The 26,890-nt window shown below is 37.2% G+C and overlaps 1 protein-coding gene, 1 long non-coding RNA gene and 1 pseudogene across 7 annotated transcripts; 2 read left to right on the forward strand and 1 right to left on the reverse strand.

Annotated features, from left to right (window-relative positions):
- Positions 1–1,055: 1,055 nt before the first annotated feature.
- LOC127508204 (uncharacterized) lies at positions 1,056–20,522 on the forward strand. Of its 6 annotated transcripts, none has more exons than XM_051885974.1 (10): positions 1,056–1,145; positions 1,237–1,293; positions 1,628–2,351; positions 3,781–3,920; positions 3,994–4,128; positions 4,322–4,346; positions 4,761–4,811; positions 4,954–5,074; positions 19,328–19,381; positions 20,007–20,522. In XM_051885974.1, exons 4-10 carry the CDS (start codon positions 3,804–3,806, stop codon positions 20,137–20,139), a joined length of 636 nt encoding a protein of 211 aa, XP_051741934.1. In that variant the 5' UTR covers positions 1,056–1,145; positions 1,237–1,293; positions 1,628–2,351; positions 3,781–3,803; the 3' UTR covers positions 20,140–20,522. The 6 variants fall into 6 exon arrangements, 3 of the variants coding, with proteins under 3 accessions (XP_051741934.1, XP_051741933.1, XP_051741932.1); XR_007928715.1 differs by lacking the exon at positions 20,007–20,522 and adding an exon at positions 19,548–19,562 and having other exon boundaries at positions 1,057–1,145; positions 4,987–5,074; XM_051885973.1 differs by lacking the exon at positions 19,328–19,381 and adding an exon at positions 5,251–5,304 and having other exon boundaries at positions 1,057–1,145.
- LOC127508243 (uncharacterized) lies at positions 9,634–14,588 on the reverse strand. The gene is made up of 2 exons (XR_007928741.1): positions 14,258–14,588; positions 9,634–11,232 (listed from the first exon to the last, which is right to left on the reverse strand). It is a non-coding gene; the product is annotated as an uncharacterized LOC127508243 (long non-coding RNA).
- A 5,369-nt stretch (positions 20,523–25,891) lies between the features above and the next one.
- Positions 25,892–26,481, forward strand: LOC127510240 (uncharacterized; annotated as a pseudogene).
- Positions 26,482–26,890: the final 409 nt, after the last annotated feature.

A 26,890-nucleotide genomic window follows, 5' to 3' on the forward strand; every position in this document is an offset into this window, starting at 1 on the left:
CACACTGCTCTGTGCAATGGTGCTGCTTAAATCTCCACAGCTTTCTCTCCTCCTCCAATCAAGTCAGAACACCAATCATTGGAGTCAGGTGGCAGCCATTACTTCCTGCTTATGGAAGTAGTGAGAGAAAAAACATGGAGAAAGGGAAAAACAAAAACAAAACAAAACATACGTCATTGGACGTAACACACATTCATTTGTATTGTGCTTTTCATATGCTTCAAAGCAGCTGAAACCATGTAAGGTTGAAAGGTTGAGAAGGATGTTTAATGTTTCTTCAGCAGGATCTCAGATGTTGTTTCACAGATCTCCTACTCCAAAACCTAGTGAACCTCCCATAGTCAGCATTTCAGAAAGAAGCTGTCTATGTAGGGAGTGAACTGTGAGGTAAATAATGAGTTAAATCTGTGATCAGTTCAGTGATTGGTTACTGTATTGACATTAATACACATCATAAAATCAGAGATACAGTGTGAAACAATGAGAAACAATGTGCCAGTAACTGTGATGACTCTGGATTTACTGCAGCACATGATGACAATAACAGCAGCAGCATTTGATCTGTTTCTGACACCGAATGTCCTTTGATGTGTGTTGATGTTGTTTTCTGAGTGTCCAGCAGGAGGCGCCAGATATCCATTATTGAGATTATCAGTGACAGAATGAATAAAGTTGGATCTGTTTCTGTCCATGAATGTCATGTGAAGTTTCTCAGTCCTGATGTGTGTTAATGATGTTTTCATCAGTGTCCAGCAGGAGGCGCCAGATATCTATTATTAAGATTATAGTTACAGAATGAATAGGCCTAAAGTTTTCTGAACAAACACTGGTAATGTTTCTCTGCTTGTGTCTGGTGTTGTTGTGCTTTATAACGTGTTTCTCGTGTTCGGTAAACACTGAAATGAGTTTATTGTCAGTCCCGTTCTGTTCGTTCAATTCAGCTGAATGTTTTATGCTGTGAGTTTGCTTAAAGAACTGCTGCTCATTCTTGCTCTCACCAACTACAAAAAAAGACGTTTGTCAGAAAAGAAACGTGCAGGTCTCTTCTGCAGGTCACGTGATGGTGATGATGTCACTCAGCTGAGAGGATATAATCACGTGGAACCGAAAGTGAAAGTAAATCTGAACGAACTGCTCGACTCCTGGTAAGATTATATTTCCTGTTTTATGCTTTTTAGATGTTATAAATCATTAAATATAGTCCATACTTAGATTAATGCATTTGTTTTTTTCTAGAAACCATCTTCATGGGCTCGTTGTGATCAGAATCAGCGAAAATGGCGACACTTCCTGGTAAAAAAACAAAAACACTGTTTAGCCTACACTGTTAAAGTAATAAGAAACAATTTACTTAGTTTGGATTGTCTTGTAGTGTGAAGAGCTTGTGTAGTTCAGAGATAATGTTCTTCGAGAGTAATCTGAATATCAAACAACTTGGATCCATCCATGCCAGCTTCACACTGAGCTGGGAAACAAATTAATGACATTTTTACTGACGGTTTTAAGTATCATTTGAGTTCTGTTGTCTTTCTCTTGTGTGTCTGTGGCAGATGAATATTTTATTTTGCTCCTGAACTTGTGGAATGACTTTACCCTTGACTTTTAAAGTCTTTTCTGTGTCTTTCAGAGCTGTCAGGGGACAAAGGGGAAAAAAACACACGATGAAACCCAAAGATGCTGAATAATAGGATTGAGTATAGTGAAGAAACAACAATTCACAGACCTAATGAACTGGACCCGAACATTTAAAAGAACTGATTTGACGCGTTATAGCTGGAGCGAGTCTGTTTATAGAAAATGGCGGAACTGCCTAAAAAACAGCTGTCCAGACAAAGTCAAGTCACCTTTATTTATATAGCGCTTTTTACAATGCAGATTGTATCAAATCAGCTTTACATTGATAACTGGTAAATAATTTTGGCTGCACAGCAGCTCTTAAAGAAAATGGTGTCAGTATCCAGCTTAAGTAAATCCAGTATTGATTCATTCCGATGTAAGAAACAATAGTTATTAATTTAGTTAATTTATCTATATCAGCACTGGAGTAAACAGTGTTGTCATCATCCAGTTCAGTTCACATACAATGGTGTCAATGCAGATCAAAGCACTGTTGAATATCAAAGGTCAAGTGTCCCTAGACGAGCAACATTTTTTTCTTCTGTTTCCCACACCTGAACATGGATAAGAGGAGAAAGGGGTGGGGTGAGCTGGTTTGTTTTTTTTACCTTGCGCTCGATCCGCCTATAAAAGTGCCAGACTATAAAATAAAACCTGCATGGCTCGTGCACAGGAATCTCATTCTCCTGTCAGGATCCCTCCCTTACTGTCACCGAGGAAAGAGCCTCTTTAAGGTATGAAAAATATTTTCGATGTATGTTTAATTGTGGTTGACCGTGAATCGATTGTGGTAGATTTAAAAGCATTTCATGATTAGCATGATTTATGAAGGCGCATTTTTTGTTAGTATTCCTGGAGGATCAGCGCCGGGATGAGTTTAATACAAAAAATAGGCTACTTGAAAATATAATTTTTTTATTTAAACAGCCTATGCTATTTTAAATCTTACATTTTTATCATTTTTTTTTTTATTTTTTTTTAATTAAATTAAATTAAACCGAGCGTGAAAGGCCTACCTGATTGTAGCCTATTACCTTGATTTGTACACCGCTATCATTCCTTCCTATTTGTTTTCTGTCGGGTCAAGATAAGTTGTTGCACTCATGCTATTTTTCTGTAGAACAAACCCATTGCAGATTAGGGGATGGCAACCGCAAGCTCGTGAGGTCGTGTTTCAATTCAGTACTGCGCATGCGCAATTTTTTCAATCCCTTTTCTGAGATGAAGGGAGCAGTTTGGGAAAAACCTCTAAAACCCAACTGAATGTAGAATTGAGTAGTAGTAGTTTGGCAAAACAATGTCTGATACTGTCAAACTTTGATCTAGTTACTGTTTTAATGTATAGGCCTAAACATGGCTTGGAAAAAAATCTATTCGTAAATGCTGTAAATATAATTACGTTGGGCCTATATAATTTCACCAGACAAAAAGAACCAAAATGGAGTGGGCAGAAGCCATTGTTTATTACACCTTCTTTCCATTTAAAAATGTTTGTTCATTCAGTCATGAAATGTTTTAGTCATCATCATCCCAACAGAAAGTGGCCGTTCAACAATATCTTATCAACAGCTGCTTAACAAAAAATTAGTTCAACAAAATACCACTACCTTCCATGAAGTAGCACAGCTTATTAAATACAACAAATATACTGTAATATTTATTCAAGTTTGAGTCGATAGTCATTTGTAAACATTTATTGGGGTGGGGAATAGTGCAAGAATAAACCTGCACTTTATTCTTGGAAACAGGGTTTGTTTCAATCATCCAATGAATGGATCCAAATAAAATGTCTTTATTCAATTTTTTATATATTGTTTTGCCAACTTATACATTCTAAACTAAAAATCTAGACATATAGCATATTTAACATATTTCTATGCAAAATGTACAACATCAAATCAAACACATGCTACAGTCTCAGCAACATTTGATGTAAATCCACTTAAATGCACAATATTCTCTGAAATGCTTACATACTTCCATAGATGCACTTTTAGAAATGTATAAGTATATTTGCGTGTGATAAATTGTTGAAGATGATCCTCTTCGCATTTTCATTCACTGTTAAATTACCTTTTCCAGAAGTGTTTAAATGTTTGTTGTAAGAAAACCCTCGTCATGCAGTAATAATACAATGCAGTAATGTGTTCTGTGATTTAACAGCTTTTCCTCATTTGAGTTGAATCATGAAGAACGTCTCTAAGACGTGTGGAGAGATTCAGACTGACGACGGGTTTGAATACAGACTTCAGGCACTGAATCAGACACTCAGTGGAGACTGTGAGCACAGCTGGTATTCAGAGGTGTGTTTCTGTCCTCAAACTACAGGATTATTCACTCAGATACAATACTTGATCTTGTGTTTGATTTGTTCAGGACGGGCGTCTGTTAGCAGATCCATCGAATCCACACAGACTGATGTATCCTGTGACGTCTGTATCATCTGATCGACTCGTCACGTCTTACTGTGTGGATGAACTTCGTTATGAGATTCAGTGTCATTCTAAAAGAGTAAATCAACTCAATGTCTCTCAACATTTATGTGTTTTCATATTTAAACAAACAGAAATTATGATCTTGTTCTTTTAATTTGACTATAAATCATTAGAGGACATTAAACAGGACATTAAACAAACACAAACTCATACAGTATTGAATCTTTCATGAATAAACACTGATCTGATGCTTCTTCCTTTCATTTCAGATCACACACGAGACCATGTTCAGAGGTGAGAGAGACGCTAATAAAACACATCAACCTGTCCTGATTCAGATCAAACTCTGTGTTGAAGTGAATCTGTCCTGATTCAGATCAAACTCTGTGTTAAAGTGAATCTGTCCTGATTCAGATCAAACTCTGTGTTGAAGTGAATCGGTCCTGATTCAGATCAAACTCTGTGTTGAAGTGAATCGGTCCTGATTCAGATCAAACTCTGTGTTGAAGTGAATCTGTTCTGATTCAGATCAAACTCTGTGTTGAAGTGAATCTGTCCTGATTCAGATCAAACTTTGTGTTGAAGTGAATCGGTCCTGATTCAGATCAAACTCTGTGTTGAAGTGAATCTGTTCTGATTCAGATCAAACTCTGTGTTGAAGTGAATCTTCTGTAAGTGAATCATGATGATTATGAATGTGTTTTTCAGTGTTTAACGACACAAACTCCAGCGGCGGATCGACACAAACTCCAGATTCACGTGAGTTCAGATGATGATTGAGTCTGAAATATCTGACTGAAGATCACATATAAGACACATGCCAAAGTTTAGAGAAAGAGAAGAAATATATAATATATAGTTGATTAATTCAGATGATTGTATTGTGGTGTTGTTTGTGTAGATCAGCTGAATTTACATTTTGTGGCTTGTATAGATCAGTTCTGGTGGATTTCTGCTCTTCTCATCATCATGGTTGTTCTTCTGCTCTTGATCTGTTTCATGCTGCGTAAAAGGATCTTCAGGTGAGTCACGAGTGATTCATTGTATCTTATAGAACAAAATAATCATGAAAATCAGTTTGAAAAAGTCATATTAAATGATGAAATCAGAGGCCTAAACCATAAAATCTCTCTGAATATATAGAAAATATTTTCATGAATATAACAGTATTTAATAATCAGTTTCAATGTGTTGTCAGATGTTATCTGAAAGCAGAGACGAGCGACATTCAGCGCAATGATTCAGAAATCAGGTGAGTGAATCAAAGTGAGAGAAAGAAAGACTTGAAGTGGGTTTGACTGAATCACATGATCATTCAGGTTTCAGACTTTTAGCTCTTTTCCACCAGAATGGTTCGTGTTCTGGAGCCAGAGTCTGTTCTCGGCCTCAGGGATCCTGAATCTGATCCTGAATCTGCTGTCCAAATAAAGCTCAGATCTGATGAATCTGATTCACTGAATCATTCTGAATCTGAGCAGATCAACGGCTCGTGTCCAGAGGATCATCCTGTCATTACTTGTCTGGCAACATAATACAGCGCTTTTAGTCGTTTCTGCGGATCTGTGTGAACGGGAATCATTTGATAACTCTGTCAACTCTACAGAGGAGAAAACGTTTCTGTCTTTAATATACTGTTGTTGTCATATAAACGTACCCTTTAAACATTTGTATTTTTTATCATTTACTGTCAAAATAATAATAAAGAACCAACTGACCACATTTGTTTTGTTGTTTTGAGTTAAAGAGTTAGTTCATCCCAAAAAAGAGCATTTCATCATCATTTATTCAACCTCATGTTGATCCAAACCTGTATGAGTTTCTCCTGCTGAACACAGAAGATATTTTGAAGAATGTCAGTAAGCAGACAGTTGATGATAGCCATTGACTTATATAGGTTACCATGTCTGAACTTCCTAGGCTAGAAGTTTATGCTGTAGTAACAAAAATGGAAATGGGAATTGTGAATATTTCACTGGTCTCTAAAATATATTCAAGATAATGGGTTCATGAGATGAGATTTTAACACATTTTTTAAAGAAATCTTCAATGCAAAAATGACTATAGTCTTTTATTCGACTGAAAGTCACAAAATAAAAGCCAATGCAGGTGGACGACCCCATAAAGTGCCCCATTATGGTTTTTGAATATTCCCTTTCATGCAGTGTGTAATAGAGGATAATATAATGTATATAATATAATGTATATAGATGTCTGTGAATGAAAACATTCAGTTGAAAGTGTACAATAAATAAAGTTATTGTCTCTCAAAAGAAAGCACATGTAAAGCAGTAACACATTTGCAAAACTGGACATTTTTGTTTTGTTTCAAGAATCATGACAGATTTAGATATTACAGACACAAAGGCTTTTCTGCAGGGAAACCCCCAGGATACAGGAATGACCATATATGAACTTAACTTCCGTAGACACACCCATGTTGCAGTGAGGACAGCTGATGATTCATGCTCTTTTACACTGATTATGTCACTGTGCTGATACTCTTTCAAAAGGTACATTAAGAGTGCATGTTTGTTGGTACCTATTACAGTTTTTTTCAACTGCTTACACACATTTTCAAAACTTTGCCTCTTTTTTTCAAAACTTTACACACACATCCAAGAATTGCACACACAAAATGCAAAATGCCTCACATCTCTTGCAAAATGAAGCACTGCATTCAAAATATCACAAACACATCTCAAAAGCGAACATTTGTCTTACTTTTCAAACACATTTGCCATAATATTCTATTTTTGGATGTATCATATACACACAGTTATTCAAAACCTAAAACTCTTCTTTCATAAGCTGCTATGTACATTTCTGTACAAGATTGAGAGTAATTGGCAGAGAGATGTTGAAAAATTCATGGTAAACAGGAAAGCAAGATTAAAACCAAACTTTTTTTTTAAATTTTTTTTACTGTAAGCATTTGTGGTTGTGAATACAGTATTGCACAGTACAGAATAAAATATAATACATCAACCATGTGTAGTTGGACAAAAAAAAACTAGCATAATTTTTGAAAAAGGTGAATATTCCAAAGGAATGGTGTGTATGTGTGTCCTGGTAGGACCAAATGTCTTCACAAGTATAGTAATACCAGTGCATTTTGACTTTGTGGGGACATTTATATACAGAATATACAGTATAAAAACCATTACACCTATGGAATGTCCCTATAGAACATGAAAACCCAATATGTGTGTGTTGTGTGTGTGTTTGTTGGTGGGCGAGATGGTTGGGTGTATCTAGACTCCATCTCTCCTCCTGGCTGGGTCCAGCCACAATACTTCATCCACGTCACATGCTATGTTCTCTCTTGCGTATCCAACCTTGGATGGAGGCAGCGTCAGTGTCTCCACATGCCTCCTCCATTCCCTGGAGAGTGTTATGTTGACATAGGGACGACGATCATGCACTTTCCAGCAACCATGTGGAGAAAAAAAAATCCTCAATAGGGTTTAGAAATGATGAATATGGAAGCAAGTAAACAACAGAAAAGTTGTGCAAAACCTATAACTTGACCTTTGGCCTATTTATAGGCCTATTTTAAAGCCATGATTGGTTGGTGTTAAGTAAAGCAATGAGTGTTTGCACATGTGAGGAGTTTGTGTGAGGCACTGATGAATTAGTGTGGCATTTTGATGGTTGTGTTTGAAAAAGGAAATCAAGATACTTCCTGTTAGATTTTTGTGTGTTACATAGAGAATTGTGTGTTGTGTTTTGCAAAAAGTGTTTTATGAAATTGAAAACTGAGTCGAAGGCTGAGAATTAGTGTATGGTTTTGCAGATTTGGTGTGTGGTTCTGCTGTTTGAGTGTCAGGTTTCAGAAACTGTGTGACAAGTAAAGATTTTGTGTGTAAGCAGTTGAAAAAAACTGTAATACCTTTTTAAAGGGTACCGTCCCAGTGACAGCTTTATACCTTTTTAATCTGACAGTGAACTCAGATTTGTGTAGGAGGAGGATGAGGACTAGAAAGTCTAATGAATGATCTGTAGTGTTTATATATTGACTGATGTGTGTATGATCTGAAAGCTTTGATTGATTTTGAGAACAGGTGATATGGTTTGAGAAGAGTCGGGGTTTTGTGAATGTAGTTTGAAGATTTGGTTTTGTGTTTCAGGTTTTGAGAAAATGAGTGAATGTTTATTTTTAGAAAACACTTCTCATGTAGTAATTAGTTTAAGAGGCTTCCTGTTTTCTCTGGTGTTTTCTTTCAGAGGTGAGTGTGTTTCTGTCCTCAAAACATGATTGTCTTTCATTTGCTCAGGCTGGGCATCTCTCTGTTTGAATATGAATCATTTGAGCTGCAGTTCATCATAACAATAAACACAAACACAGTCAATCCTTCATTAGCACTAGCAGTGATGCTAACAGTTGAACAAGTAACACAAGACTTTGTTCTGTTGAAGCTCATCTCAGACCGTCTCTCTAGAAAGCAGCAAATCTCTGTGGATTCACACATACAGACACATAACGGAGAACAGAGGGAAAATCTGATATATGGCCAATATATATATTCAAACGTTTTCTAAATCAACTTCAGTATGCTTAGAGTTCAAATGGGGTCATTTATGACTAAGACTGGAGACACAAAAGAGACTGAATTCCAGGAATAACCCACATAATACACACAATCACACAAAACACTAACTTACATCTGAAGGTGTGAACCCTCTTCCTGCCGTGAGTCTGCTGGTCTGCGTGTGACTCAGTCTGATTCTGACGGATGAACTTGGTTTCATATGTGAAAAGACTTTAGTTTATCTACGTCACCATTGATTTAGTCACTGTCACTCTTAATGTGTATCGAGGACAACATTCTCCAAAAGTATGATTTAATTTCACAGCATTATTAAGGACTTACACAGTCACTGCTGATGATGACGCTGGGAAATCTAAGAATAGTATTTTTCTGAAGATCAGTGAGCAGTTTAACTCACTCATGAACACTCATAACAAAACAATTTGTGGATCAGCAGGTCACAATAACAACAGCAGTGGACGTCACTCGCAGAGATCACTTCCCTTTTCTGCAGAGCTGCGAATGTGTGTGTGTTCAATAAAGACATGAAAGATTATGATTGTGTGACTTTTACCAGATGACATTTCATAACAAATTAATGCAGAAAACCAGTGAATTCCAAAGGGCTTTCAACTGTATAGAGTCTACAGTACGTGATATATTATGTCAATAGAGAGTCCTCATAAACCTCAAATACCAACATGTTTGTGTGAGGAGGACCTGGTAATTTCTTAAATATTTAATTATTTTATTTTTTTATTTACAGCGCCTCTACTCTGTTGCTCTTACAGCTTTGAGAGCAAAAGAATTTACTGCAGGATTTCATCAATGACACACAAACCACTACATTATAACAGACCGCACACACACACACACACACACACACGCACCGCCCCATATACTGGATTCATGTCAAGCTGAAAGACTTCTTTCGTTTCACTCAGGTTTTTGTCCCAGTATTAAAGTCGTAGTGTACGGGACATGTTTTTTAGTTTTTCCACAAATTTTTACGTGTATCTTCTTATCTTGTATTCACCACACTGAGTCCATAGTTTCCTTTATCATATGGTTTATTCTTCAAAGTCAACAAAGAATCACATTTCTCAAATACAGCATAATCCTTTTGCTCAACAACTTATTTCTAGAGATACTATAACTGTGGGCCAATTTATGCTGATAAACGATCAGAAGTTTTGTGTTCTCCCACCGTGCGTCTGAAACTTATTGCATGTGCGTCTTTTCACTTGGACTAACAAAAATATATTCAACAGTAAATTACCTATTAACAATAACTGTACCAAATTCACAAAAAAAAAGTGAAAATATAAATTCTGAAATATGAAATAGGATCAAAAAACAGACAAAGAAGACCAAACGTCATTACAAGCAATACAATCTATTAAAAGTCTACTGAAATATGAAAGCGAAATATTCGAACTGTGGGCTATTTCTAGACAAATAAAATCGTATTTAGCAAATGCATTTAATAGGCTACCTTAAGCGGATCCATGGACGAAATTACCGAGGTGAGCTGAAGGACTTTCCTCCAGAAACCTGGAGTTAGAGGGGGGATTGATTTAGTGTCACCTGCCTCGGCACACTGGTCGCTGGCGCAACGTGTTGCCCAAAGATACGACTGACTATAGGGATTTTGCCCGGCCCTTCTGAACGCAGCATAAGGACGAGGCTGCTGCGGAAGACGGATTGATATTGTTATGAATGGACTTGTGACTTAAGCTCCGCCTCTTTATCGTGAAGGGACGCTCCCCGGCGGACGACACGAGTTGCCCGTGCCCTGCTTTACCCCCTATGGATGGGTCTCCTCGGCCTTGGGAGAGGGAAGTGTTTTTGAGTCATTCTACGAAACGGGTGCCATTTCCACTTTGCATTTTTCAAACTTTTCATTAAGAACAAACTTTTTTTAAACGAACCTACAACTTGAAAGATATGTTAATCCTCCAAAAAAACATATTTTCCCACCTCAGGCACAACATCTTTATTGATATTATCCTTTTTATTCAGGCAAGGAAGCCATTCTTGTACCACCCCGTCACGGACAATATGTATGCCAATGGAGCAGTAAAACAAGAAATTGATTTTTAAAATCTAATGTCTTCCTAATAGTAAAATGTCCCTTTTTTGGAAACCATCAATAGAAAGTCTGTAATTTAATATTTTTAATCTTGAAATATGAATTTGACGTTTCAATGGCTTCATTGTTTGTACTGAAAAAATGAATTCACTTAAAAAATACAAATAAAGTTACATTTATCTGATTAGTCCACACAACAAGAACATCATTCAACATTAATTTATGTAATATTTCATTTTCTTCCCATAAACTTTTAACAAAATGACCCTGTGACGGGGTGGTATGGACAAAGTGTTTCTCTATATGATCTGCTGGTTTAAAACTTTAAAAACTCGGGGAGGGGAGACATTCAAATTGAGTAAAAAGTGTGTGAGTGATATAGTGAGTGAGTGAATGAGTAAATTAATGAACCAAACAGTGTTGCCAAGTCTGTGGTTTTCCCGCAGAATTGGGCTACTTTTACACTGTTGCCGGAGGTTGTTTTTCATGTCCACGGGTTGAAGCGAGCCCAAATAACACGATATTTAGCCCTTGGAATGCACATTTTACCAAGGGAACCCTGCCAAAAAAAAAAAAAAAAAAAAAGTTTTACCCCCTAGAACGTGATTTTTATCCGGGGACATTTTGGGATGAAATTTACCACCCCGTCACAAAAAACCTGACGGGGTGATAAATTTCATCCCAAAATGTCCACAAACCTCCTCCCATGTGGTCAAGTTTCTCACCTAGCATACATGTATTCAATCTGAAATATAATTTCCTTTGTATACTAATGTAAAAAAAAAAAATAATAAAAAACAGTTTTCCCTATCTATTTTGCGTGACGGGGTGGTAGGTTTGAGCTTGACGGGCCCTGCCTAACATGAAAAAGCAACAAATAAACAATGTAAAAAATTAAATAGTTGCCTGCTTTTGTCCTTGGTGGCTATAAGGCTCAAATGGTGTCACTCCGGCTTTGTGATATCATTTAAAGGAACAGTGCATCATTTATAGATAAAACAAGTTAGTGTGACGGGGTGGTAAGTCAAACTGAGGGACGCGCACAAATCATAAAATATTTCCAAAAATAAATAAGGTTTATTGTGAATAAATATATCTTATGTAAACAGGGACACACATATAATCCTGAAAGTAGTATATGTTTGAAAAATATATAACTTATTTGGTGATATTTTAGATGCAACTGTCATGTTGGTTAACACGGACATGTGAAATTGGCTATATAATGAAAAATGATTAAAAATAGTATGCTAATCTTCAAAAAAAAAAAAAAAAAGCATTTTATCATATATCATGTTAAAAAGAACACTTGAATTAATAATTTTAAGCTTTGGAAACAGACTTTGGGGCATTTTTTGTGCCTTACGCATCTGATCAAACGTTGCGGACCCAAATGGCACCCGTTTCGTAGAATGACTCTTTTAACTCATTCATTAATTTATATATATGAATTGTTTGTTGTTGAACGGAGAAACACGCCTTCTGTGTGTTCACGGTGTGCTGTGTAAGCGAGCTGTTTGAGTGCCAAATATCTGATGAATTGAGCGTGAAATTCACTGTAAGTGAGGTGGTGAATTGCGGGTTGTTCCATGTTTATTTTCCCCCTTCGCAGTATCTACCCGTGCCTGTGCTATGAGTCATATTTTTGTATATGCGAAATAAAGTGATTTCCCTGTGATCAAAACAAGTGGCCGTTGTATGAGAATTTCTTTGACAGACGTATTTGGGCTTTCTACGAGGTTTATTACAGGCCTATGCGGTTCCTTCCTTTTTTATTTTAACACTGATAAATAGAATTAGCAGATACAAGCTAATTTTCCTTATGCAAGATTATTATTTAATATTTATATATATATATATATATATATATATATATATATATATGAATGACTCGCATCAAAACGCCTAAAACGATGACATTGATTATTTTTCATTCTAATTCGTTAAATTGTGTTTTTACAATTACATTTCAACCTAAACATAACCAATCCTAAACCTTAGCTCTTGTTCAGCGCTCCAACACATATATCGAGTTCCCGCTTGTATAGTCTTGATCCCGAACTTTACATTTAATATGAATAAAGGCCAAAACGACTATAATACGATCTAAATTACTGTGACTTTTTGTCTGGCTGTTAGGTGTTTTATATTGTTTTATATCGAGAATGTTGTTTTTTTTTTTTAGGATTATATCCCAATATGAAGACAAAATTCCCATGCCCTTGCCTCAGTGAGTGGAGGTTTGACATGAAATATTTCTCAATTCTCATTGAAAGCAATGCGTTAACGCCGCGTCGCTGGGAGACATTAGGCCTAACGCTTTACGTGGCTTAATCCTACTAAAACAACAACCAGAAACTATTTTCTCACACATTTTCTTGTCATCAACAGCATCTACTGTTTAGACAACGGCAACGTAAACAAAGTGGAAATACAGTATTTTGATGTTTAGCATTTTTAACGGTTTTCTATAACGCTGAACGTGAAAGCGCGTTGCCTTCATGTTCGGCCTGATCTGCTTGTCTAAAGCTTTATTTGTCTTTTAATATCACTGTCTTAATGCATTCAGCGTTTTCTTTATAACGGTATTTTATTTTCTAGGAAAATGCTTAACGTGTTGGCTAATTAATTGCGTTCATGTGGGCTCATCTGCATGTCTGTATATGCTTTATTTAAAAGGTGTGTAGCCTACTGAATTTGCACCTCCAATATCACTGTTTTAGTAGGCTAGTAGCCTACATTAAGCCAGCATTTTTCACATTAAGCGCTTAATATGTCCCGCTTCGGGACATATTAGCTGCTCTCTGACATCTCTGGAAGAGACAAAACATAAATAAAATACGTAAAATAAATATAAAAGTGAAGTGAATGAAACTTTTCTTATTAAAGACGTTTTTCCATTACAATCAGAAAATTATAACTCAAACAACTAAACCATCAGTAGCCTACAAATATAATGTACATATTCATCTTTTCCCAAGTAGATTTAAATCAACAGAATGGAGAGGTTGAGATAAACGACTCATATTGCCTACATTATCCCAAACTATAAAGCTAATGAACAATACGAAAAAAACGAATAGAATTAAATCGTAAAACGCGCAGCTTTATTAAGGTTTAAGGTTTGCACTGAAATTAGTCTTTGTGCATTAAACCATGTTAATAGTTTTATCATTTTTAATACTTTTTAATGCTTAGAAGATCATAACAAATATGCAGCATTTGATGATCGCATGAACACACATACATTAATAATAAGCAGGGTTTATCACAGCAGAGTTTAACATCGAGCCTCAGTCTCAGTCTGAAAGCAGAATGATTACTGAACTCAGCATTTTTAAGCAGAACTGAGTCGCGACAGAGGGGCGGGGCCAACACTGGAGTACGGAAGAGGAAAAGAGGGCGGAGTAACGCATTCATGTGACGGTTCTTTTGCTGATCTTTGACCAGTTGAAGTCAGAAGATCAAAAAACTTAAAAAAAAAAGTCACTACAAGCCATACGCTCTATCAAAGATGAAAACTAATAAGTAATTATAGACAAAGGCAAAAAAAAAAAGAAAAACATATTAATCAGATCTCATACCTTAACTGGACCTTAGTGAAAATAAGTTATAAGAGCAGAAAGCAGAAGAAATCTCCCGGAAGCTGCTGAAGAGAAGAGCGATATGGAAAGTCCCTTCCCTTCTGCGGCAGCTTTTATATGAGAGCATACTCTGCTGTGATTGGTGGAATGAGGCTGAGGGGCGGGGCCAATGTGCTAAAAAAATACAGGGAGGAGTCATTCATTTGCCAACATTTTCTAGCTGCAGAGGATCAAACACTTACAAAGAAACCAGATCAAACCAGAATTTGTGAAAAAAAGTGAAACATTCAATCTGAACTATTTCGACTACTTCTGAAAAAAGACAAAAAGTAAAAAACTAATTTAATTGTAAAATATGAATTCAAGCACAGAATACACTATTAAATGGTGTATTCTGTGTTTGAATTCAGGAAAAAACAGGAACAGACTGAAAGTGATATGTCTGTGAGTCTCTTCTTTGTGGTTCTTCCCCACAGGAGCAGGAGCAGTTCATCTCCCAATCATCTTTACGAACAACAGCAGGGGCTGTGGTGGTGATTCATCACACTGTTTCTTTCAGTTTACACACACAGTGTGTGCTGCTGACCTTTCACATCAGTTACATTCTTCCTTGTATGCCAGTATTAGTGTGAAGTTTGAATGCTGTTTATAAGCTGTGATTTTATGTGATTTCAATAGCTAAAAAGCAACTTTTCCCATATTTAAAGAGCTTTATTCAGATGAACACCTATAGATTTCCTGTGTATCTGACTTTAAAAAAAAAACACACATTATCATCATATTTTACTTGAACCACAGAAGATTAAATGAAACAAATACTGTCAGTTGTATCAGGTCAGATGTGTATAACTATTTTACAGAAGTCTGCAATGATTCAGACGGGGAGTGCATGAAACTGCCAACAAACATACAAATACACAGAAACACTCTGAAAGCAAGTTGCTTTGGATAAAAGTTTTTTCAAATGCAGAAGTGTAAAGCTCACTTCCCTGTTCATAAGACTTTTGAGAAAAGAGTTTGTGAATATCCGTCATGATCATACAGTACTTTACTCTACATGAGTGTAGTGGATTCTAGTATTTGGAGGCATTTGTTTATGACATTTAAGCACATGGAGAGTGTAAAACATACAGCTCTCCTATAAAAGTCGTCAATGCCAATAAAAATATAAATGAGGGCATTTGCAACCATTTGTGCCTTTTTCTCAAAACTTCAGCTGGTTAATGTGTTTGTTTGAGATTATATTGTATTTTATTGTAAGTCGCTTGGGATAAAAGCGTTTGCTAAATGAATAAATGTAAATGTGATGGTGATTCACTAAGTTTGATCATTAATTTTCTCACTCAACAAACTGACTGACACAGAATCAGAATCAAGTTTAACTTTCAGTTTTAACCTTTGAGGTTTGGCTCAAATCTTTGTAAGGTTTTTTTTTTTTGACCGTCTGTCTTCAGCAAAGGAAACACAAAAGCATGCAGAAAAGTTACAATGCGCCACAAGAGATACGCCCAGACCCTTGTTATAAATAATTTTGGGGCGGTCCAGTGCAGTTCACGTCAATGGCGCCTCACTCCAAGTACAGGTCTCTGCAGGACATTAATGATTGATGGGCGAGGCCATAAACAGAGCGGCGTTTTTGAGAGCGTCACCTGATTTGCCCATATCAGAGTGTGGGTAGGGTTTAGGGGTGGGTTTGGGTGAAGGGGATCATTTTCATTGCATGATATATAAACACCCACCAGTTTGAAAACACCCACAAATACAGAAACGCCCACTTTTGTTTCGTAGAGACCTCACGCTCCCTCTTTTTGCTCGCGTGAGCGCGTACACTCGCCTCACTCATATCTCTCTACATCCAGCAGCTCCAGGACTTTCATTCTGCTCTCCTCTCCATCACTCATCTGCTTAAGGTACGAAATTGCTCTGTTTAATACATATGCATGTTTGGTACAAAAATATGTTTTACTACAGTTTAAATACAGTTTGACAGTAATCAGTTTTGATGGTTAGTAGCCTATTCTTGGAGGATAAAGCGGATTGTTTACATGTAAAAAAAATAAATAACGAAAGACAACGTGTGACTGTGGAGTAAATCATCAGATCGATCTTTCTTCACTGATGCTCGATAATTAACTGTGCTGTGTGATAAAACATGGTTTTTATTAGAATATGTGTCAGTTCTTAAAACTGCATCTACTGCATTCAGTAGACAGTAGACAGTCATCACCCCTGTAAAGCCTGATCTGCAGCTCTATCTTCAGAATCTTCCTGTAGTTTTTCTCATCTGTACTGTAGTAATGTGGTAACAGTATGCTAATGAATGCGAGCCCTAATTTAAAGTTTCAAGAGGTGTGTTGGGGATTTCTGAGAATAAAACACACCTGTAGCGCCCTCTGCTGCCCTGATCAATTATAACACCTCCACTGACAGAAGTGCTGAAAGAAGATAAACTCATAACTGATGCACTGAAGGGAAACTTACTGTGTTTGTTTGAAGTGTGACCACTGAACTGAAAACTCTCTGTGCTTTTGACTCTCAGTGGGGTTATTATTGGGTAGATTCATTTAATTTTTGGAAACAAATCCATCCTGAATGAGGTCTGATGCTGTCAAGATCCAGAATGACAAAACACATGATAACAGTAATAATCCACTGCACCGTTTCCCAGTCTGTGTGAGGATCACAAACTGAAGTTTAAGGACTTTTTTGTTGAAAACTGTTACTTCAAACACAGTCATTTTTTTCAGCAGTGGATCATGTCCAACATCAGTGTGTCGTGTGGACAGATTCAGTCCTCAGTGGGGTTTGTGTACGTGATTCTGCCTGTGATTCTGAATCAAACACTCAGTGATCCTGACTGTGAGCAGAGCTGGTATACAGAGGTGACTGTTACACACACACACACACACACACACACACACACACAAACACACACACACACACACACAATACTTCATCCTCTTGTGTTTGATTTGTTCAGGACGGGCGTCTGATCGCAGATCCATCAGATCCACACAAACTGATCGATCCTGTGACGGCTGTATCATCTGATCGTCTCGTCACTTCTGACTGTGTGAATCTGAATCATGGGATCATCTGTGATGGATCAAGAGTAAATCAACTCAATCATTCATCTGTTTTCATATTTAATCCTTCATGAACTCTATAAATGCTGTTCTGATGCTTCTTTCTTTCATTTCAGTTCAGAATGGAGACCATGTTCAGAGGTGAGAGAGACACTTCAGTAAAACACATCAATCTGTCCTGATTCAGATCAAACTCTGTGTTGAAGTGAATCTGTACTGATTCAGATCAAACTCTGTGTTGAAGTGAATCTGTCCTGATTCAGATCAAACTCTGTGTTGAAGTGAATCTGTACTGATTCAGATCAAACTCTGTGTTGAAGTGAATCGGTCCTGATTCAGATCAAACTCTGTGTTGAAGTGAATCGGTCCTGATTCAGATCAAACTCTGTGTTGAAGTGAATCTGTACTGATTCAGATCAAACTCTATGTTGAAGTGAATCGGTCCTGATTCAGATCAAACTCTGTGTTGAAGTGAATCTGTACTGATTCAGATCAAACTCTGTGTTGAAGTGAATCTGTACTGATTCAGATCAAACTCTATGTTGAAGTGAATCGGTCCTGATTCAGATCAAACTCTGTGTTGAAGTGAATCTGTACTGATTCAGATCAAACTCTATGTTGAAGTGAATCGGTCCTGATTCAGATCAAACTCTGTGTTGAAGTGAATCTGTCCTGATTCAGATCAAACTCTGTGTTGAAGTGAATCGGTCCTGATTCAGATCAAACTCTGTGTTGAAGTGAATCGGTCCTGATTCAGATCAAACTCTGTGTTGAATTGAATCTGTCCTGATTCAGATCAAACTCTGTGTTGAAGTGAATCGGTCCTGATTCAGATCAAACTCTGTGTTGAAGGTAATCGGTCCTGATTCAGATCAAACTCTGTGTTGAAGTGAATCGGTCCTGATTCAGATCAAACTCTGTGCTGAATTGAATCTCTCCTGATTCAGAATAAACTCTGTGTTGAAGTGAATCTGTCCTGATTCAGAATAAACTCTGTGTTGAAGTGAATCTGTCCTGATTCAGAATAAACTCTGTGTTGAAGTGAATCTGTCCTGATTCAGATCAAACTCTGTGTTGAAGTAAATCTGTCATGATTCAGATCAAACTGTGTTGAAGTGAATCTTCTGTAAGTGAATCATGATGATTATGAATGTGTTTTTCAGTGTTTAACGACACAGACTTCAGCAGCGGATCGACACAAACTCCAGATTCACGTGAGTTCAGATGATGATTGAGTCTGAAATATCTGACTGAAGATCACATATAAAACACTAGTGATGGCAAAATGAAGCTTTGCGAAGCACAGAGGCTTTCCCCTTAACTGTATCGTAAAAAGGTTCATTACTCGAAGCTTTTCAACACGGTGCACACTAGCGACATCTTGTGGTCAAAAGGTGGAAAAGGCTGCCTTCGCGTCCCAGGCGACCCAGCCATTTTTGGACTGTTTCATGTAATAAATCAGTTTCTGCTATGAAAAGCGTACAAAACACAGAAAATAATTTGTCTATATAAAAAATTGTCTTTCACGTGTCATTTTACTTACGCAACTTGAATAAATGAGTCTGTGAATACATTTCTGGGGGAAAATAGGCAAGCTTTGGCACATATTATCAAAATAAACGAAGATTATCATAGAATGGTCAGTTGAAGTACTTATATTACTAAATGATTGTATCGTGTTGTTGTTTGTGTCGATCAGATCTGATTTTATATTGTATCTCATATATAGATCAGTTCTGGTGGATTTCTGTTCTTGTCATTTTTCTTCTGGCATTTCTGTGTTTCATGCTGCGTAAAAGGATCTTCAGGTGAGTCACGAGTTTTTAATCATGTCTTAAAGAATAAAATAGTCATGAAAATCAGTTTGACAAAGTCATATTAAATGATGAAATCAGTGGCCTAATCTATAAAATCTCTCTGAGTATATATAAAATACTTTGATGAGTATAATAGTATTTAATAATCAGTTTCAATGTGTTGTCAGATGTTTTCTGAAAGCAGAGGCGAGCGACATTCAGCGCAATGATTCAGAAATCAGGTGAGTGAATCAGAGTGAGAGAAAGAAAGACTTGAAGTGGGTTTGACTGAATCATATGATCATTCAGGTTTCAGACTTTTAGCTCTTTTCCACTGGAATTGTTTGCAGTATTCTCATTTCCTGTTCCTGGAGCCTGTTACTAACCGGCCGCGTGTTTCCACATTAGACTTGAGGAAGGAACAGTGTTTACCTGTCTATAACCGGTCCAAAACCAACAGTGTGCATCCGAGTGTTTGTGCGGGCGGTGCTGTTCACCGAACTGGGACTGATTCTAGTGAACCAGCAGATCACAATCATCTGTCCTTTCTGGAGATAAACTGAAAGTGTTGATTCACTCGCTCTCTCACACACATAGTTGTATTGTGTATATATTTAGATATAAAGAGCAATGATTGCTCATTGAGACAGTGCCAGTGTTTCTCTGGCTTTTAGAGCTGAACCGATCTTTCCAGCCCATGAACCACCTCTCGAGGCATGGTCCGAGAACAGACACAGGCCGGGAACACTTAAGAAAATTAACATAATAAAGCATATTCACATCATTTATATCCACACGGGAACTGTGTTGGTGGAAAAGGGGTATGTGTGAATCTTCATCTGCTGTATCTGAATGTGTTTCTCTCAGGGATCCTGAATCTGCTGTCCAGAAGAAGCTCAGATCTGATGAATCTGATTCACTGAATCATTCTGAATCTGAGCAGATCAACAGCTCGTGTCCAGAGGATCATCCTGTCATCACACTGAACGTCATTCATTAATGGTTTCTGTGCGATATTTCAACACAGGCCTGCGTTTCCCACCAATGGCCTCTACAATCAACTAAGGCTTACGATGCTTTTGGGAGATTCAGCCCAGATAGTTTCAAAGCAGATTTACACTGATAACAGGTTACTAATGGACAGAGACAGCAGCTCTAGAGGAAAGTTATTGTACAGTTTAAGTAGGTTTTTGATTCATTTCTGTTGTAAAAATCATTCATGAACTTAGGAGCAGTTTACACAACACCATTTTCAACTGAAAACAAAAAACTTCTCTGTATAGATCTGTGTGAACAGGACTCATTTTTGTCAACTGTACAGAGGAGAAACTGACCAACATTTGTTTTGTTGTTTTGAATAAAAGAGTTAGTTCACCCCAAAAATGAGCATTTCATCATCATTTACTCACCCTCATGTTGATCCAAACCTGTATGAGTTTCTCCTGCTGAACACAGAAGATATTTTGAAGAATGTCAGTAAGCAGACAGTTGACGATAGCCATTGACTTACATAGTAGGAAAAACAATACTGTATAAGTCCATGTCTACCGTCAACTGTCTGCTTACCATGTTTGAACTTTATTCCTAGGCTAGTAGTTTTCACTGTAGTAGCAAAAATGAACATGGGAATTGTGAATATTTCATGGTATCTAAAACGTTGGTGTCATGCACGATATTGGGTTCATGAGACGAGATATATAAATATATGACTAGAAATATAGTCTTTTATTCAACTGAAAGTCACAAAATACAAACCAATGCAGGTGGAGATGTTTTAAAGTGTCCTATTATGGTTTTTAGAATATTTCCTTTCATCCAGTGTGTAATATTGGATAATATAATGTTCATAATATAATGTATAAAGCTGTCTGTGAATGAAAACATTGTCAAAAGTGCACAATAAAAAAGTTAGCGTCTCTCAAAAGACAGAATCGACTCTGAACCGCCTAAACGAGTCGTCAGGAATTCCAGTCTCACTTCCGTGACCTGCGTATGTAACGCATTTGCATAATGCCTATACCTATGATCTTCATTGGCTGCCCATGAACAACATCTAATTTGTATTTGACCCTTAAACACTGAATCTGGTCGAGAAGACTCTTTGTAAACACTTCCAAAGGATGAGGATGTGAAGAGTCTGGGGTTAAAATTACCACAGCGAATCAACAGAGCAGCTCGAGGAAAGGCAGGTTTAGAGAGAGTCGTTTGAGAATCATTGAAGAATCTGGTGATGTGCAGTGAAATCACTGATGCTCGACATTTAAACTCTCCTGTCATAAAATCCTGTTTTTCACAACATCCATTGTAAAGTTTTATCTCTGTTATGATCTTTAATCATTCTAAAACACTTACTGTGAAAAATGTTGACTGTACAAAGAGTGATATTCCAGGGCCAAATTCATTCTTCATAATTCACAATACATACAGGCAACCAGGAGAAACTCAACACACAAAAATGAGCATGTTACACGCTTTCCCCATATGCACGATTATAGATCATCATCAATGTACTGAGATATTTGTATGTTTTCTATAAAGCATTTTCATGTGTTTGTTGTGATGGTCTTTATAATCAGTCTATAGTACACAGATATAGGACACGAGTGCATTCATCACAAGCAAATGTTCACTTACAGACAGAAGCAGCATGACGAAGTCGCCTGTTAGGCTCTCTCTGAAATCCCCTGAGCAGAAGAAACCCTGAGCCACGGTGCAGTTTGTTTTCAGACCGTGCCTGAAGGAAGGTGGAAGATGATTTCACAATTGCCTGTTTGTAACCTGTTACGGTAAACTGTGACTCAGTGACTTTCCACAAACACATCTCTTCTGGAGCAAAGGCGTAGTTTTTTTGATGTTTGAAGAATTGTTTTAGCATGCTCCCTCGTGAGGTCTGTTTGTTTGTTTTGTTTGTGTAAAATGGTCTTTTGAGATACCATCTACACACTCAAAGTTAGGATATCATAACTGGAATGAAATAATAGCCTAGTTAAAAATGACTTGTTTACATAGAATATATGATATTTTATATAATTTAAAGGGTTAGTTCACCCAAAAATGATAATTCTGTTATTAATCTAAAGTGACTCACACTGTTCTTGCATTCCCTGAATTACTGAAAACATCCATCGAAAGAAGATTAGGACTGTCTTTAATTTAATCTTCTGGTTCAAGTAAAATATGATCGCTTTTTTAAAGGCAGTTGTGTTTAGCTGAAGATCCTTAAATCTGGAAAAAGTTGCTTTCTTGCCGATTTAAAATAAAGGGTCAGACAGAGTTCATTCAGTGAGTATACAGGTGTTCAATGGAGAACAATACATCATGTCAAAGCCTGCGGTGTGTGTGTAAACGTGTGATGATTCATTCACTTTCAGCAGCCTTTTTTTCTCCTCCTAATATTTTCACTTTCAGTCTGTCAGTACCTTGAGACCGTTCACCTCACTTCAGCACCTCACCTGGAGTGCCATCAGAACCTTGTATGTCTGCACTGAAGCATTTTTGCCCACATATAAAAATATATTTAATGCTACTTTTGATACTTGGGTACATACAGTAAGATTAAAATAGCTGATTTTTTATTGTCTTGTTTTATGTTTTTAGAAATATTCCACAGTTTTGAATGTTTCACTTTCCTGTTTTGACCTTTGACAGATTGTTTGGCTGGTAGTGAGGTTTGGGTGAATCCTCTTTCTAAGAGTTTGGATCCTCTGGATCCAGCTGGAAACTACCAATGCTTGGCATGAATCGTCAGGACTTCATCATGCTGGAATGTGTCACTCACAAACATGACCTCACTGTGAGGGAGGAGCATCAACCCGAGAAACAGAAGCACGCGCGCGCCCTCCACTGGACATTATAAAACACTTCATGTGGCTTATGCGTTATAAGACCAAACTCAGTGCACACATTTTTAATAAAGCATACAGTGTACAGACAAGCAGATGGACCATAATATGAACACAACGCGTTTAATTTGTCACTGAAAGTTCTCTGATAGAGATTAAAATACACACTGAACTCTGTTCCATCATCGTATAGGGTGAATTCAGGTTGAATGGAAAACTTTTTCTCAGGCATCTCAATGGCAAAAAGTGTCCCAATCAACCTGAATTCACCCCTATATACACACACACTCACAATATACATACAATATTCATATAAATTTATGAAAGTCTTATGGTCAGCTCCTGTTTTCTTTGTTTATGCACATTATGTCTCATTCTCACAGGGACTGCATCTTGAACTTTAACCTGTTGTTGTCAGACAAGGAACACCTTCAACACTCCGCGTGTCTCCTCGTATATTAGCCCAGAGCGAGACGACGGATAGCGGGTTTGGTGATTCCCTGGATGTTATCGCGCAAAACTTCACGGTGACGCTTGGCGCCTCCTTTTCCGAGTCCTTTACCGCCTTTGCCTCTTTCAGACATGTCTTACACAACTCTATCAAACGATGATAAAGAATGGTAGACGAGTATTACTAGGAGGACTTTTACATTTGCTTACAGGACCTGAGAGAAACCAACTCCGAGTCACAAGGCGCAACACGCACCTCCCTTCAATATAGTTCGAGCACAAAACACTGTGATTTAATCCTAACACGAATCTAACGAGGCCTGTCCTTTGTTTAATATGAAAAATTAAGTTTTTAAGATTTATTTGACAAAGATAATATTATAACATTGTCATATCATATACAGAGATACTGAATGACAATGAAATGTGACAGTATATTTATTAGACATTTCAGATATATTTGCAGAATATAAATGATTTCAGGCCTCTAGGATTTAAACTGTAGGTCTCACCTTAGCTGAATATGCACCTGCATAAATAGTAATCTCTTCTCTGGCCTTCAAGCTGCGATAAAAGTTTCAAAACAGACCATGCCGCTATTAGGGAGTAGCTAGAAGATTTAACAAAACTGTGGATGAGCTAATTAACAAGAGTTGTAAAATACCCAACTGTATTTTTTTGGCAGACTGTTTGAAGATAAAAGTATTGTCAAACATCTGGATACAAGGTCACTGATTAAAAACTGTATAAAAATGAGAGTTTTTCACAACTGCTAAAACACTAATCTCCATTCTCTGAACCAAATGGTGAGTGGCAGGGACCCATTTATCGAATAAATAAGTCTTTGTGTAAAATCTTAAACGGGTTCAGGCAGTTAAACAAAGTTTGCAAATTTTATGCATTTTTTTTTTCAAAACTCTAAACACATTCTCACTCACTAAAACACATATCGCACTGTGATGCACTTGTGTTGGACAACAGTAAACACTTTAGGAGAGGAAGAATTGTCTAAACTTGTTAAATCATCAAAATCAACAACATGTATGTTAGACCCTATACCGACTAAGCTATTGAAAGAGATGCTTCTAGAGGTCATAGATCCTCTGCTTAATATCGTCAATTCATCTTTATCATTAGGATACGTACCAAAAACTTTTAAGCTGGCTATTATTAAACCTCTTATTAAAAAACCACAACTTGATCCTAGAGAATTAGTCAATTACAGGCCGATCTCAAATCTCACTTTTCTGTCAAAAATACTAGAAAAGGTAATATCATCACAGCTATGTTCCTTTTTAGAAAGAAATAGTATCTGTGAGGATTTCCAGTCAGGATTTAGACCGTACCATAGTACTGAGACTGCTCTCATTAGAGTTACTAATGATCTGCTCTTATCATCAGATCGTGGTTGTATCTCTCTATTAGTGTTACTGGATCTTAGTGCTGCATTTGACACTATTGATCACAATATTCTTTTAAATAGACTCGAAAATTATGTTGGCATTAGTGGAATTGCATTGTCATGGTTCAAATCATACTTATCTGACCGTTATCAGTTTGTAGTAGTAAACGAAGAGATGTCATATCGATCACAAGTTCAATATGGAGTACCACAAGGCTCAGTACTAGGACCGTTGCTGTTCACTCTGTACATGCTACCCTTGGGAGATATCATTAGGAAGCATGGCATTAGTTTTCACTGTTACGCTGATGATACTCAGCTCTATATTTCTTCAAGCCCTGACGAAACTTACCAATTCACAAAATTAACAGAATGCATAGCTGATATAAAAAATTGGATGACCAGTAATTTCCTACTACTAAATTCAGAAAAAACAGGTCCAAACTAATTTTTGGACCAAAAACTTCTTCACGTAATAACCTAGAATATTGTCTAACACTTGATGGCTGCTCTGTTAAGTCTTCGTCGTCACTTAGGAACCTGGGTGTGCTCTTTGATACCAATCTTTCATTTGAAGGCCATGTTACTAGCATCTGTAAAACCGCATTCTTCCATCTTAAAAATATATCTAAACTACGACATATGCTCTCAATGAAAAATGCAGAACAGTTAGTTCATGCGTTCATGACCTCAAGGCTAGATTACTGTAACGCTCTACTGGGTGGTTGTTCTGCTCGCCTGATAAATAAACTACAGCTCGTACAAAATGCAGCAGCTAGAGTTCTTACTAGAACCAGGAAGTATGACCATATTAGCCCAGTTCTGTCAACACTGCATTGGCTTCCTGTTAAACATCGTATAGATTTTAAAATCTTGCTAATTACTTACAAAGCACTAAATAGTTTAGCTCCCCAGTACCTGAGCGAGCTCTTAACACATTATAGTCCTTAGCACTTAGCAAAACAATATTAATGTTTGTTTGTGACACATAGGCGTTTGTTCTCTCCTTACTCTTGACCTGCAATGACCTGATCTTATTTCATATTTTTATTTCAGAGATGTCAGAGATCAGCTCTAGTCCAGATGATCCAGTGATCCAGATTCTTCTGATAGGCAGAAAGGCTTCTGGGAAAAGCTTGTCAGGAAACACTATATTGGGAGAAACAAGGTTTAAAGAGCACAAATCTAAAGTGTGTGATGGTAAAACACAGATTAGAGAGAAGCAGGTGTGTGTGATTGATTGTCCAGATCTACTGGATCCAGATCTGAATAAAGAGAAGCTGGAGATGATGAAAGAGCAGCTGGTCTCTGGATGTTCAGCAGGTCTCAGTTCAGTTCTGCTCACCGTTCCTCTAGAGGAACCTGTGGGAAATGAGGAAGAGATCCTGGATTTCATGAAGTGTTTATTTGGTCCTGAAGTTCAGCAGTACATCATGATTCTGTTCACACATGGAGATGAGCTGGAGGATCTGGAACAGGCATTGATGAACATCTAAAACAGAAAGATCGTGCTGATCTCCAGCAACTGTTGACTGAATGTGGAGGAAGATTTTGCTGTTTCAATATCCAGAGTAAATCAGTTGGTCAGATACAAGGACTACTGCAGAAGATTGAAGGAATAATGATGGAGAACGGTGGGAAATTTTAGCCAAAATAATCTTTCATTTGGTTACATGTCGTTTTTGCCAAAATAACTTGCGAGATGTATGATATTGCATCATGTAAGCAAAGTCAACAGTGATTACAAGGTGTTTGGTTTCATATCTTTGACATGTTCTATTGCGTAGGCTGTGCGTAGCCACGATTTAGCTCATAGTGAGGCCGGCTATTTGTAGCCCACCTATAGTCAATCCTGATTTATTGTAGTTTTTGGACAGGAAGTGCATGAGATGGTTGATATCCCATCATGTTCGCAATGTCAATGATTTCTATAAGTTGTAAGTGGCATTTCATGACATGGTCTAAATGTTGTCACGATTTAGCTCTGAATTGGATAGGTTATGTGCAGTCTGCTTAGTCCACCTGGTGAAATCGAGGCAATCTATAGTCTAATTTTT

Source organism: Ctenopharyngodon idella, chromosome 3 (genome assembly GCF_019924925.1).
Source record: "Ctenopharyngodon idella isolate HZGC_01 chromosome 3, HZGC01, whole genome shotgun sequence".
NCBI lineage: Eukaryota > Metazoa > Chordata > Actinopteri > Cypriniformes > Xenocyprididae > Ctenopharyngodon > Ctenopharyngodon idella.

Bases quoted from the DNA above. Each gene is read 5' to 3' on its own strand.
- LOC127508204 (XM_051885972.1), top strand. From the start codon at position 3,804: ATGAAGAACGTCTCTAAGACGTGTGGAGAGATTCAGACTGACGACGGG. The intron at 3,921-3,993 runs GTGTGTTTCTGT...TGATTTGTTCAG, and splicing joins AGCACAGCTGGTATTCAGAG to GACGGGCGTCTGTTAGCAGA. The intron at 5,305-5,400 runs GTGAGTGAATCA...CTTTTCCACCAG, and splicing joins CGCAATGATTCAGAAATCAG to AATGGTTCGTGTTCTGGAGC.